The sequence below is a fragment of the Lagenorhynchus albirostris genome, chromosome 12 (assembly GCF_949774975.1).
Source record: "Lagenorhynchus albirostris chromosome 12, mLagAlb1.1, whole genome shotgun sequence".
Lineage (NCBI taxonomy): Eukaryota > Metazoa > Chordata > Mammalia > Artiodactyla > Delphinidae > Lagenorhynchus > Lagenorhynchus albirostris.
Genome location: NC_083106.1, coordinates 78,525,769 through 78,541,303, shown reverse-complemented (window position 1 = coordinate 78,541,303; position 15,535 = coordinate 78,525,769). Strand labels below are relative to the sequence as shown.

The window sequence follows — 15,535 nt, the reverse complement described above, 5'->3', positions numbered from 1 at the left end:
ACTGAGCCAGGAAGAAACAGAAAATATGAACAGACCAATCACATGTAATGAAATTGAAACTGTGATTAAAAATCTTCCAACAAACAAAAGTCCAGGACCAGATGGCTTCACAGGTGAATTCTATCAAACATTTAGAGAAGAGCTAACACCCATCCTTCTCAAACTCTTCCCAAAAATTGCAGAGGAAGGAACACTCCCAAACTCATTCTATGAAGCCACCATCACCCTGATACCAAAACCACACAAAGATACTACAAAAAAAGAAAATTACAGACCAATATCACTCATGAATATAGATGCAAAAATCCTCAACAAAATACTAGCAAACAGAATCCAACAACACATTAAAAGGATCATACACCATGATCAAGTGGGATTTATCCCAGGGATGCAAGGATTCTTCAATATATGCAAATCAATGTGATACACCATATTAACAAGTTGAAGAATAAAAACCATATGATCATCTCAATAGATGCAGAAAAAGCTTTTGACAAAATTCAACACCCATTTACGATTAAAACTCTCCAGAAAGTGGGCATAGAGAGTACCTACCTCAACATAATAAAGGCCATATATGACAAACCCACAGCAAACATTATTCTTAATGGTGAAAAACTGAAAGCATTTCCTCTAAGATCAGGAGCAAGACAAGGATGTCCACTCTCACCACTATTATTCAACATAGCTGAATATTCAACCTATTCAACATAGTTTCCTAACCACAGCAATCAGAGAAAAAAATAAAAGGAATACAAACTGGAAAAGAAGTAATGCTGTCTCTGTTTGCAGATGACATGATCCTCTACATAGAGAATCCTAAAGATGCCACCAGAAAACTACTAAAGCTCATCAAATTTGGTAAAGTTCAAGGATACAAAATTAATGCACAGAAATCTCTTGCATTCCTATACACTAATGATGAAAAATCTGAAAGAGAAATTAAGGAAACACTCCCATTTACCACTGCAACAAAAAGAATAAAATACCTAGGTATAAACCCACCTAGGGAGACAAAAGACCTGTATGCAGAAAACTAAGACACTGATGAAAGAAATTAAAGATGATACCAACAGATGGAGAGATATACCACGTTCTTGGATTGGAAAAATCAATATTGTGAAAATGACTGTACTACCCAAAGCAATGTACAGATTCAATGCAATCCCTATCAAATTACCAATGGCATTTTTTACAGAACTAGAACAAAAAAATCTTAAAATTTGTATGGAGACACAAATGACCTCGAATAGCCAAAGCAGTCTTGAGGGAACAAAACGGAGCTGGAGGAATCAGACTCCCTGACTCCAGGTTATACTACAAAGCTACAGTAATCAAGATAATATGGTAGTGGCACAAAAACAGAAACATAGATCAATGGAACAACATAGAAAGCCCAGAGATAAACCCACACACCTATGGTCAACTAACCTACGACAAAGGAGGCAAGGACATACAATGGAGAAAAGACAGTCTCTTCAATAAGTGGTGCTGGGAAAACTGGACAGCTACATGTAAAAGAATGAAATTAGAGTGTTACACTCCCTAACACCATACACAAAAATCAACTCAAAATGGGTTCGAGACCTAAATGTAAGACCGGACACTATAAAACTCTTAGAGGAAAACATAGCAAGAACACTCTTTGACATAAATCACAGCAAGATCTTTTTTGATCCACCTCCTAGAGTAATGGAAATGTAAACAAACAAATGGGACCTAATGAAACTTAAAAACTTTTGCACAGCAAAGGAAGCCATAAACAAGACGAAAAGACAACCCTCAGAATCGGAGAAAATATTTGCAAACGAATCAACGGACAAAGGATTAATCTCCAAAATATATAAACAGCTCATGCAGCTCAATATTAAAGAAACAACCCAATCCAAAAATGGGCAGCAGACCTAAATAGACATTTCTCCAAAGAAGACATACAGATGGCCAAGAGGCACATGAAAAGCTGCTCAACATCACTAATTATTAGAGAAATGCAAATCAAAACTACAATGAGGTGTCACCTCACACCAGTTAGAATGGGCATCTTCAGAAAATCTACAAACAACAAATGCTGGAGAGGGTGTGGAGAAAAGGGAACCCTCTTGCACTGCTGGTGGGAATGTAAATTGATACAGCCACTATGGAGAACAGTATGGAGGTTCCTCAAAAAACTAAAAAGAGAGCTGTCATATGACCCAGCAATCCCACTACTGCGCATATATCTGGAGGAAACTATAATTCAAAAAGATATATGCACCCCTATGTTCATAACAGCACTACTTACAACAGTCAAGACATGGAAGCAACCTAAATGTCCTTCAGCAGATGACTGGAGCAAGAAGATAATGGTATATATACACAATGGACTACTACTCAGACATTAAAAAAAAACAAACCTATTTGCAGCAACATGGATGGACCTAGAGATTACCATATAAGTCAGTCAAAGACAAGTATCATGATATCCCTCATATGTGGAATCTAAAAAAAAAATGATACCAATGAACCTATGTACAAAACAGAAATAAGACCCACAGATAGAAAACAAGCGTATGGTTCACAGGGGTAGGAGGTAGGGGGATAAGTTAGGAGTTTGGTGTTAACATACACACACTTTTACATAAAAAATAGGGTATTTTCCAAACATGGTCACCATAACATCTCCCCTCCCACATGCTCTTACTACAACATGATGGTGACACTCCTCTTACCTAGAGTTGGGGGTCTACGGCATGAGCCAGTGACTACAGCAGAAGTGACGTTATATGAATTCCAAGGCCGAGTCCTATAAATGGTAATAAGGCTACTACCTGGTTCCCTTGGGATACTCACTCTTGGAACCTAGCCGCCATGCTACAAAGAAGCCCAGGCCACATGGAACGGTCAGGGGTAGGTATTCCAGCTGACAGTTCCAGCTGAGGTCCCAGCCAGCATCGATTGCCAGACAAATGTGTGAGAAAGCCTTCTAGATAGCTCCAGGCCCTATCATGGTTGGACTGCAACTGAGAAATCCTGAGGAAGAACTGGTCTAGCTGAGCCCAGGGGACCCCCCGAACCATGAGAGGATAATTCTTAGGGTGATTAAGAGGCATTTAGCATAGAAAACTGGGACACCTTCCATCCTGTCCCTGCTCACACACACCTGAAGCCAGCCAGGGCCTGGTACACAGGTGATGCTACTCCAAGTCACTTTTGTTCACAAGCCATATTCCCACACACACAACCGCACTCCCCCACCAGTATCAGCCTATTCAGGGGAATTGAGGCCTCCCAACTGCACAGAGAGGTCTCTATCACGGCCAGGAAAGACTTCAACATTTTGTAGCAACAGCCTTGTATAGTGTGTTGATCAAAGACAAGACAGCAAAATCAACCCATGATGGACACTTGCCCACAGGACACAGGGCTCTCCTGATCCCTAACATTTTTAAAAGTTTTTTTTGAGATATAATTCATATACTGTAACATTCACCTCTTTTAAAAAAAAATTTTTTTTTTTGGCTGCATTGGGTCTTCGTCGCTGCACACGGGCTTTCTCTAGTTGCGGCAAGCGGGGGCTACTCTTTGTTGCGGTGTGCGGGCTTCTCATTATGGTGGCGTCTCTTGTTGTAGAGCACAGGCTCTAGGCACATGGGCTCAGTAGTTGTGGCTCATGGGCTCAGTAGTTGTGGTGCACAGGCTTAGCTGCTCCGCAGCATGTGGGATCTCTGGCTCGAACCCGTGTCCCCTGCATTGGCAGGCAGATTCTTAACCACTGTGCCACTATGGAAGCCCAACATTCATTCACCTCTTTAAAGTATACAAGTCAATGCTTTTGAGTACATCCACAGTTGTGTAACCATCACTAAATTTTAGAACATTTTTAATCACTGCTTTCTCTATGGCTCTGTTTAGTCTAGACATTTCATATAAATGGGATCATACAAAAAAAGAAAAATAGATACCCAGGGACTCCCCTGGTAGTCCAGTGGTTAAGACTCCGCGCTTCCACCGCAGGGGACGTGCAGGTTCAATCCCTCGTCAGGGAATTAAGATCCCGCATGCTGCGTGGTGAGGCCAAAAACAAAAAGAAACAAAAAAACAGATAACCAACAAGGACCTACTGTATAGCACAGGGAACTAACCTCAATATTTTTAACAACCTATAAGGAAAAAGAGTCTAAAAAAGGATATAACTGAATCACTTTGCTGTACACCTGAAACTAACACAACAGTTGTAAATCAACTACAATTAAAAAAAAGAAACAGCTGTAGGAACTGCAAATGTTTAGCTCAGATGTGACTAAGTATTCATTGGTGTCCTCAAGTAAATTAGTGGTTCTTACAGAAAAGGGAATGACATTGTTTAATTATTCCAAAAGAAAAGCCTAGGTATGGTTTTTTTTGGCTGCTTCGGGTCTTATAGGTATGATTTTTAATTACCAGCAGTCAAGTTTAAATAAATATCAAGAAAAAATGTCATCCAGCAATGGGATGATTTAGGAGCCTCTCCATCCCTCAGTCTGTCCTCTGTAATAGGAGTATAGTATCTGCCCCTACAAAGAATGTTGTGAGGATTCAATGAGATGTCTCTGCCCTCCAATATGACCACCACACACACTGATGAAGTAATCAAGCAAAAATTTCAATGAATATATTCAAAGTTGATCCGAGTAGTTTACATTAAAAGGCTTTTAGGTTTTCTTAGACTTTTCTGATTCTATGTAATTGTTACGAGGCCAAGGTAAGCCTCATATATGGAGATGTCTAAGAAGTAATGCAATGTTTTCACATCCTCTAATTCAGTAACTTCTACTTATCCTTCAGATCTCAGCTATTTCTGACAAATACCGTCTCTAGCCAACCTAAATTATGTCCCTTTCACTCTCCTCCCTCATAGTATCCTCTTTCCCTTCAGAGCATCACCAGAACTCAAAATTATCTACTTATTCAGTTAGTACCCAGCTCCCCCAGTATATTATATAAACTCGAAGGGCAAGAACTGTGTCCATTTTGTTCACAACACTAGGCACAAATGTCAGTGTAACACTCACTTAGTCAAATTAACTTTCTTCCTTGAAAAATTAGTATCAAAATAAAATTTAGGGGCTTCCCTGGTGGCACAATGGTTGAGAATCTGCCTGCCAATGCACGGGACACAGGTTCGAGCCCTGGTCTGGGAAGATCCCACATGCCGTGGAGCAACTAGGCCCGTGAGATACAATTAGTGAGCCTGCGCTCCGCAACAAGAGAGGCCGCGACAGTGAGAGGCCCGTGCACCGCGATGAAGAGTGGCCCACGCTTGCCGCAACTGGAGAAAGCCCTCGCACAGAAACGCAAGACCCAACACAGCCAAAAATTTTAAAAAATAAAATTAAATAGTAAAAAAATAAAATTTCACTTAATCTATTACTAACAGTTCATCCACTTCGCAAAACAGTTCAGCAGTTTCTTAACAAAGATAAGGTATATGCTTGCCAACAACTAAGCAATCCCACTCCTAAGTATTTAAACAAGTAAAATGAAAACCTATAGTCACACACAAACCTATATGTGCATATTTATAGCAGTTTATTCGTAATTAATCCAAAACTGGAAACAACCAACATCCCTCAGCTGTAAACAAATTTACAGTCATTAAAAAGGAACAGATTACTGATATATGCCAAACAGATTAATCTCAAATGCATCATGCTAAATGATGGAAACCACTCAAAAGGCTACATACTGTATGAATCCCGGTATGTGACATGGCTGCAAAACAAAATTATAGGCACAGAATATGTCAGTGGTTACCAAGGGTTAGAGGAAGAGAAGAGGGGCTGACTACAAAGGGGCACAGAGGAATTTCAGGGAAGGGGAGGGGTGATGGAAGTACTCTATATACCTTGATTGTGAACTGCATTTATCAAAACTTGCAGAACTACATACTTTAAAAGGGTGAATTTTAGTGTTGTTACCTCAATTAAAAAATGGGGAAAACTTCTAAATCTCTTGCTTACTAAGTTTCCTAATAACTCTTTGCTTACTTGTAATTGTTGTGACATTAACAGTTTTCTAATACTCTTGCTTACTTGTAATTATTGTAACATTAATTTAACAGTATCTTTGTCGTCATGTTTTTCCCACGGAGACCACAAACTGAGCTCTAAATGCTTGAGAGATACACGGGCCTGCTGAGGGCTGTCCAAGGTAAATGATAATTTCACTACTTATTTCACTCATTTCTGATGACTGCAGGACTACAGCATAACCTTCTATTTAGAAAAGGACAAAGCCATATGACCTTTTCAAGGTTTCCACTGGATCAGAGGTCAGTGATCTTTCAGGAGCCATGTAGCAATTTCCTAACGAAGTTTTCTTTTTTCTAAATCACTATCAATTGAGCAAGCAATGTCAAACTTCAATTGTAGTCTTAACTAGTCATGGAAGTTCCCAGAGGCTGGCAAATAACAGAGGACTCCGATGAAGTGAAAAAAGAACACAAGTCATGAAATGTAAAACCAGATCAGGAAAAGAAAATTTCAGGAAGGTTAAAAAAAAAAAAAAGGAAAATACATCTTATTCTTCCCTCTGTCTCATGAAAGTGCATGTTCTCCCCCAATCACAGGATTGAGCACTCATGCTGTTCACTCCCTTCAAGACACAGTTCCTAACTGTAATGTAACTTTAATTCTCTACTATACTTATTTCTGCAGCATTTCACAATGACAAGCATCATCTATCAATGAATAACATGAAAGTGCATCTTGACACACAAGAAATTAGTTGTCACCCCTTTTCTACAGTTGCCCATTTCAGGAACTGTGAATATACAGCCAGGAACAGCTTCTTCTTGAGCTCAGTGCTCAACTCAGCGGAAAAGTTAACTAAGGTAAATACATTTTAATAAAAAGAAAACCCATAGTCCTGTCCTGATAATATTCAAGATTTTTACACCACATTCTGCAAATTACTGAAAATCAAGAACTCTTCACCACTTAGGCAGTTAGCCTTTGTTGGGCACATCAGACAGAACTCAAATAACCAGATGAATTGCTCTTGCTCTTGAAAAAGCTGCATCTTCAGAAACTGCATCTAACATCAGACCTCAAAGTCACTCTCCTAATTTGGCAATTTATTATTGACACTTTCCAACAAGATTTGTAAGGCGTAGTCAATTTACACTTTTGTCTAAAAAAGAACATTTAAAACAAATATTCAAAAAACTAAGGTGATTTCAGTTGTTTTGAGGGCCACGGGAATATTTACACATCAGTCTCCAGTTAAAACATTTTGAAATTACCACACTGAAACAGATTAATTAGTTCAGAGTAAGTTGTGTCATCCAGATAGCTGAGCTCTTGATGCATCTGAGATTTGAGATAAATTATCAATAATTAACTGTAGGAGAATTATAAGCATAAAATTATTGAGTTCTGATCTAGCCAAAACTCACTTATTCTAGACTATTCTGGGAATAAAGGGTGAGTATTCACAATACTTTTTTGAAAATGAGATACACATTACTGGCAATCTGTTAAACTCCTGAACCAAAATGCCTTTCTCACTTTTCATATTCTGAAATCACACCAGAATTCCTGGCAACAAATTTCAACAAGATTCCATCTGAGAGTCCTTACACTTGTTATTTCAACAGCTGGCCAATGTAGAATGTGGTTTAGGGACTTCTCTGGTGGTCCAGTGGTTGAGACTCATGCGCTCCCAGCGTAGGAGGCGCAACGTGCCACAACCAAAGGTCCTGCATGCAGCAACTGAAGATCCTGCATGCCCCAACTAAGACCCAGAGCAGCCAAATATTTAAAAAAATAAAATGTGGTTTAAGGTCAAGCACCAGTTTGTTTTATAAATCTGCTGGTTAATCAGCTCATATACATGGAAAGGCAATTAGTGGAAAAAATTCAAGTGAGCAAAACACTCCTTCATCCAGAACCTAGAAATCCCAAGTTTCAAACTGTAGTTACCAGTAGGTGGTGCTCAAAGAAATTACATACAGACTAGAATCCATGTAGTATGCAAACTGCCCTACTCTCCCATTCCTACTCTTCCGTTTAATGAAAAGCAATTTTCTGCAGTGAAACCTTCATTGTGGGGAAGTCAAATCCCTTGGTAAATCCTACAGCTGTGAGATTTGCGTCTATCAGCTACCATTTATACTAGCCAGCAATGCTTAAAAATCCTATTCTTGCCTCTGATCTTCATAGTAAACACTATTACTTGTCAAAACATTAAGGGGCAAGCTGGGGACAAAATCTTTTAATCATTTAGAGCCCTTACCAAGGGCCTCATGTATAAGTGAGAAAGCATTTTACCCAGGAAAATTCAAAAAGAAAAAAATGCTCCAATTGCAGTTAGTTCACCTGTGTACACCCTACAGGATGCTTTCTATTAGCCAACAAAGCCTGTAGGATTATGTATCTGGTGATTTCACCAGTTCCAGCTACCTTAATTTCTCTTTCATATCCTAAAAGCAAAGATATCAAACACAGAATTAGACTGTTTCCTCAAATGCACAAGTGTTTAGATTCACCAAATATCAAAACCAGGTATTTACATCAGACAGTTGTCAGTTATACCCTAGATCAATGACTATTAACTGCGACCACCTAGTTTTTCCCCTTCGTGACCAGTCCCTTGCAATTTACAGGTTACCAAATTATTATAGTTAAGAGCTATTTTCACCCTGCCCAAATGTCAAATTTCAGCAACTTTCAAATTATAATCTTCCAATGTTCCTTTCCAGTAAGTACTTTTTAAAATGGAACTTCATAAAACATTTCCAAACTAGAATTTAAGCTTCGCCTACACTCAGTCCCAAATGGACCTTAGTATTTACGATCATACCTCTTTAAACTGTTTTAATCTCCCGGGTGGCAATGTTCTTCTCTTTACCCAACCTTGCTCATTAGATGAAAATTCCTATAGAAAGTGAATTTCTATTTAAGTGACAGGAAACACACTTAGCTTCCAACATTTTATTTTTTCCTAGAATCTGGATACAATAACTCTAGCAGGGCAGTGCTCAATACTACTTAGGCTTCCCATTTTAGGTTAATTACTTGAATATTGTAAATGTGAATGCACTTTCCCATAACTGGGAACTTAAGTTTGATGTAACTCATTTACTCAATACTTACGTAACCATACAAAATTTTATACGCAACATGAGCTTTCATATTATAGAATTTGACCTTCTTACAAACTAGCTTATGGAACAGTTACTTTGCTTATCCTGTGTTGTACCAACGCGTTTCTATGACTTACTTCAACAGGTGAATTCTCCTTACACAAGGGTAAGAAACCTGAAGCTCCAACCCATAAATATAAAATTCATTTTTTCAGCAGACTTAATACCAGAAATAGATTATGGACAACTCTTACCTAAGCAGTTAGTACTATAGGAAGTTACAGTGTTGACCAAAAGAAAACACAGGCTTCTCATTGAACTTTTTTAATGGGTCTCAAATTCTGTGACAGATTTTTGGTCAAGTTGTTTCCATTAAAAAGTACTGATTTTAAAAACTAATAACTTAAAACTGCCACACACAAAACAAATGGTCCACAACACATTCTCCTTTCCTTCTGAAGGTTTTACGATGCATTGTTATCATTAACCAGTCTTTTGCTATTAAACTTAAATGGCCAATTGAGACAAACAGTTCTGAGACCGTTCTTCCACCACTGATTAAGACCGGGGTGGCAGGTATTGGGGATAATATTCATTTAGCCCTCTGAGCTTTCTGGGCAGACTTGGTGACCTTGCCAGCTCCAGCTGCCTTCTTGTCCACTGCTTTGATGACACCCACAGCAACCGTCTGTCTCATGTCACGAACAGCAAAGCGGCCTATTAAAACAAATATTACCATTAGAAACACTTTTCCCCCCCAAACCTTTAGAAAAGTTTTTAATTACACCAAAAAAGCATCCTTACCCAGAGGAGGATAGTCAGAGAAGCTCTCAACACACATGGGTTTGCCAGGAACCATATCAACGATGGCTGCATCACCAGATTTCAAGAATTTGGGGCCATCTTCCAGCTTTTTCCCAGAACGACGATCAATCTTCTCCTTCAGCTCAGCAAACTTGCAGGCAATGTGAGCCGTGTGACAATCCAGCACAGGTGCATAGCCAGCACTGATTTGGCCTGGATGGTTCAAGATAATCACCTGGAGAGAAGACTTGCATTTAATGAGTCTCAAAGACACTTAAAGACTTACAGCAGTAAATAAAAACCTGTCACTTCAGTGTTACCTGAGCTGTGAAGCCAGCTGCTTCCATCGGTGGGTCATTTTTGCTGTCACCAGCTACATTGCCACGACGAACATCTTTGACAGACACGTTCTTGACATTGAAGCCCACATTGTCCCCAGGAAGGGCTTCACTCAAAGCTTCATGATGCATTTCAACAGACTTCACTTCAGTTGTCACATTGACTGGAGCAAAGGTGACCACCATGCCAGGTTTGAGAACACCAGTCTCCACTCGACCCACAGGGACAGTGCCAATACCTAAAATGTTTACAAATAATAAATACCTCGTATGAAGAGACGTCATAGCAACCCAAACAGGTTCTAATCGTAACGTTCAACTTACCACCAATTTTGTAGACGTCCTGAAGGGGCAAACGCAAGGGTTTGTCAGTTGGGCGAGTTGGTGGCAGGATGCAATCCAGAGCTTCAAGCAGTGTGGTTCCACTGGCATTGCCATCTTTACGAGTGACTTTCCATCCCTTGAACCATGGCATCTAAAACACAAGACAGTCAGTGCTACCATCAAACGCGCCTTTCTGGGACAATCCTAAAACTCTTGAAAATCACTTACGTTAGCACTTGGCTCCAGCATGTTGTCGCCATTCCAGCCAGAAATTGGCACAAATGCTACCGTGTCTGGGTTGTAGCCAATTTTCTTAATGTAGGTGCTGACTTCCTTTACAATTTCCTCGTATCTCTTCTGGCTGTATGGTGGCTCGGTGGAATCCATTTTGTTAACTCCAACAATTAGTTGTTTCACACCCAGAGTGTAGGCCAGAAGGGCATGCTCACGGGTCTGCCCATTCTTGGAAATACCTGCTTCAAATTCACCAACACCAGCAGCAACAATCAGGACAGCACAGTCAGCCTTTGAAAGAAAACAAGGCCACATCCTGTTAAACAAAAGCTCTTCAAATGGAGAAACTCATGGCTTTGCCAATGCAGAAGACAGGCCCAATTATTTTCAGAAGTTTTTAATCCTACAAACCTGGGATGTGCCTGTAATCATGTTTTTGATGAAGTCTCTGTGTCCTGGGGCATCAATGATGGTCACATAGTACTTGCTGGTCTCGAATTTCCATAGGGATATATCAATGGTGATACCACGCTCACGTTCAGCTTTCAGTTTGTCCAAGACCCAGGCATACTTAAAGGAGCCCTTCCCCATCTGAAAGGATTAAGGATGGTTACTTGGTAACTAAAACACGACCAAACTCCAGCATGAAATCCCTTCCCCCCACTTATTCCGAAGAAATGCTGCATTCCACTTAATATCGCTAAACTTGGGCGCATCCGCGTTTTTCTTGGAAGTTCGCGTTCCATGACTTGACCGCAAACTCCGCGACGTACCTTAACTAGTGCAAGTCGGATCTAGACCAGGGGCCAATTTCTGGAAAATTACCACATAACGTACTTGCAGACAAGCTCCTTACACCATCCTGTTTCACCTACCTCGGCAGCCTCCTTCTCAAACTTTTCAATGGTTCTCTTGTCGATCCCACCACATTTGTAGATCAGATGGCCAGTAGTGGTGGACTTCCCCGAATCTACGTGTCCAATGACAACGATGTTGATGTGCGTCTTCTCCTTTCCCATTTTTGCTTAGGTTTAATGGTGGTTTTCACGACACCTAAATGGCGGGGGAGCGAACCCTTCAGATCACTGTCCCGGAGACTCGGGGAAAAGCCACGATGCCAACTGCAAGTAGGATTATAGCCGGCGCCCAGCTGACCCAACTCTGGTCAACCATCGAACGTGGCGGGAACACTCCCCCATCGCGAGGAAGGGCGCCCCTGGAGCCGCGAGGAACCGAGGTGCCAGGACAGCGCCCGTCCGCCGCGAGTTCACAGGAAGCAGCGCCGGGCAGGCATCAGCCCGATGCCTTTGTGTGGTGACTCACCCGCCGCTCCCTCCCGGGCCGCCGCGTCCTCCATTTTGAGGCCGTGCAGCGGGGCCGGGGAGCGGCCATCTTTCCGCGCACGCAACTGGTGCCGGGCGGGGCGGCGCTCGGCTCGCCCTGCCGCCGCGGCTCGCGGGCCCCGCCTCGCCCCAACGAGGCTGCGCCGGCATGTGCGCCGGCCAGGCGGGCCCGCTGCCCTCCGCGCCTCGCGGCGCCCCCCCCCCCGAAACCGACAAGCGCCGAAAAGCCTGTCCTGTCAGACCCCGGCCGGCCTCGGCTGAACCGCCCAGCACGGAAAAAATCCGCGGCCGCTTGAGTTAAATAGCGGGGTCGGACGAGGCGGGCGAGAAGGCGCGGCGGGATCCCCACACAGCGGCCACAACGTCCCTGCCAGGCCTCCACCGAAGCACGAGGCCAAGGGGTTTCGAAAAACCGCCAAGGCCTCGAACTCTACCCGCACCCAAAATTCGGCTTCAAGAACATGGGGAGGGGGCCCAAGGGCCCGGTGGGAGAAAAAAGCACGCAAAGGCCACGGCCGCCCGCCGAGGCCAGGCCCACGGAAGCCACACCCGGAACTCACCTGTATCCTGGCGGCAAACCCGTTGCGAAAAAGAACGTTCACGGGGCCTACGGCACTTATATATGGTCCTCCCCCACCCTCGGGAAAAGGGCGGAGCCAGCACACGACACCACTTTCCCAGTTTACCCTGCGCCACCTCCACCAGGCACCCATTCGATCGCCGTCCCCTCCCCCCATTTCTCGGGGACCGTGGGCGATGTGCGCTCAGCCCACTGACGAGCACACGGTGTCTCGCGCATGCTCCTCTTGACCCAGAGGATGACGAGAGTGTGTGGGAGGGGGGCGGGGACGAGCGCTCCCTCGGCTCCAGGTTCGTGGGAGTTTATCGACGGTCCCTGGGATTCCCCCGGGCAGAGGCGAGTCCTCCTTTTGTATGAATTACTCTCAGCACAGCTGGGGGGGGGGGGGTGGAGCGGCGAGGAGGCACCCCGGCGGGCACGTCCAGAATCTTCCCTGTACCGTTCCTGGTTTAACTGGAAAGGCGGACCGAGGTTGGAGTATTCCTTCACCCCGCAGTTCATCTCTAGTCCTCAGACTTGCCGTCTCACAGGTCCGGGGCCAGCCCCTCGAGCCGCTTCCTCTGCCGGGGCTGGCTTCTCCCCCGCCCCTGCCCTCCGCGCCCCTTTCGGCTGGAGAGGAGTTCAAGGCCCGTCTTTGGCCCGGGAATCCGCGAGTGGTTCAGTTCCGAGACCAAGAGCCCGCCGAGTATGCTCCTGGGCTGTTCTCTTGGCTTTCTCCGTCCAAAGATTTTATTCGAAGTTCGTATCACACATTCATACCATATGGTACATCAGACGTCCAGTTTTTCAGTTTACAATAGACTTCACTGCTACAGTTTGCTTTACTTCTAACTCTAGTGTTATTATATTAACGAGACCCTGAGTGTGTGTCTACTCTCCTGGTATATTTTTTCCAGTGTACACTCATTTGATTGCAAGCATGAAAAACCTGAAAAGAATTTCTCAAATTCAGTCTTTCCACGTGATCTCATGTAGAGACAAAGATCCACAAGCATCAGCAAGCTTATCCAGCCAGTTTACTATCCCCAACACTTGCTGTGAATCACTGCTTCTCAAAAATGGCCTACCCCATTCAAATAAATAGCTTCATTTTCCATCATCCTATTGATTATAACTGCATTTTAGGCATAAATCTAGGGTGAGACTGGATAAGGCCTTTTCGCTTTGGCAATCAGGGCAGACAGACTCAGAAATACTCCTGAGGGAAGAAGAACCTTTATTTTTAATGAGCTTAATTACTAGATAATTATGTCTCTTCTTCCACGTGTAGAACATCACGGCAACTTTTTGAGCCAATCTGTTAACAAATATTTGAGAACTTACTATGTGTCCAGGGCTAAGTGAAGAACTGTGGCTTGTGCAAAAAAAAACCACCTTTTGGACAGGAACCCACAATCAAACTGGAAGAGGAAAACTAATACATGAAAGAGTGGGAAGCAGTTAAATGCAAATTTGTATGGTGCTTACTTTCTATTTTATTGTAGAATATACTTCTTCCAGTCCTAGCTTTCAGTCACTTCTCACAGCCCAAATGCCCTTTTTTCTTTTTAAAAGAAATTCTTTTGTTATAGCCTTCCTATATCTTGTTTTACCATCCTTTGTAGATACAAACGTCTAAAATTAAGTTTTTCTTTCTTCATTAGGAGTTTGTAGCCTTGTTTTTTTTTTTTTGTAGCCTTGTTTTGAGATAGTTTTCATGAAAGAAACTAGGCTATATAAAGTTTCCATAGAAATACATATAACTAATCTTTTTCTAGCAACAAAAGCCTTTTCTTTTTAAATTAATTTATTTTTGGCTGTGTTGGGTCTTCGTTGCTGCACGCGGCTTTCTCTAGTTGCGGCGAGCGAGGGCTACTCTTCGTTGCGGTGCGCAGGCTTCTCACTGCGGTGGCTTCTCTTGTTGCGGAGCACGGGCTTCAGTAGTTGTGGCTCACGGGCTCTAGAGCGCAGGCTCAGTAGTTGTGGTGCATGGGCTTAGTTGCTTCACGGCATGTGGAATCTTCCCAGACCGGGGCTCGAACCCGTGTCTCCCGCACTGGCAGGCAGATTCTCAACCACTGCGCCACCAGGGAAGTCCAAGCCTTTTTTTATAAGGTCTATATTTCTAGCTTGTCTCCTTTCACAAATTCTTTTTTCACAATGCATTTTCCTAGTGCCCTTACCCAGTCGTACACATGTGGAATGAGATTATCTTGATATGCAAGTCCATGTTTGTAATAAGATAAAGATGTAAGAAGTACCAGTGAAAATCAATCACTAGCAATAGAACAATGCAAATTACCTCATCTCTTATTAACTTTGAAATATTAATTAGTGGCTAATCTCTTGGAACTAGATTCCCACAATCAGCCAAATCTGTATATCACAGTAATATTAACTGCATAGGGTGCCACACTAGTTTTATTATTTTCCATGCTTCTTTACCATGCTTTCTTTCCATACACCTCAAATGGTTTAGGTTTGTACATTATTGGAGATAATACTAACAGGACTGACAACATTTTGAAAACTGAACCAGTTATTTAGTGACAGGAGGGAAAGAAGCAAAACCCAAAGAAACCAAGAGTTGACTATTTCAAAGTTCGACATGAAATCCAGAATTGTAGTTAACACCTACCCTAAGAAAGAAAAAGTCAAAATGAAAACGGATGTTGGTAAAAGGAAAGCATCCCATGTTTAGAAGAAAGTGAGAGAAGTGATCTCTGTAAAATACACACAATTCATTGAACGTTGTCCCCAAGGCCCTCTGCCTGCAGATAAGCGTATACACTTAAAATACCTTATGGAGAATCCTTTTTCCAAACAACAC

The 15,535-nt window shown here is 42.5% G+C and overlaps 1 protein-coding gene across 1 annotated transcript; it reads right to left on the bottom strand.

Annotated features, from left to right (window-relative positions):
* Positions 1-5,526: 5,526 nt before the first annotated feature.
* Positions 5,527-12,841, bottom strand: EEF1A1 (eukaryotic translation elongation factor 1 alpha 1). The gene is made up of 8 exons (XM_060168363.1): positions 12,707-12,841; positions 11,679-11,856; positions 11,215-11,394; positions 10,798-11,094; positions 10,570-10,720; positions 10,228-10,484; positions 9,908-10,142; positions 5,527-9,820 (listed from the first exon to the last, which is right to left on the bottom strand). The coding sequence occupies exons 2-8, from the start codon at positions 11,820-11,822 to the stop codon at positions 9,696-9,698; spliced, it is 1,389 nt and encodes a 462-aa protein (XP_060024346.1). The 5' UTR covers positions 11,823-11,856; positions 12,707-12,841; the 3' UTR covers positions 5,527-9,695.
* Positions 12,842-15,535: the final 2,694 nt, after the last annotated feature.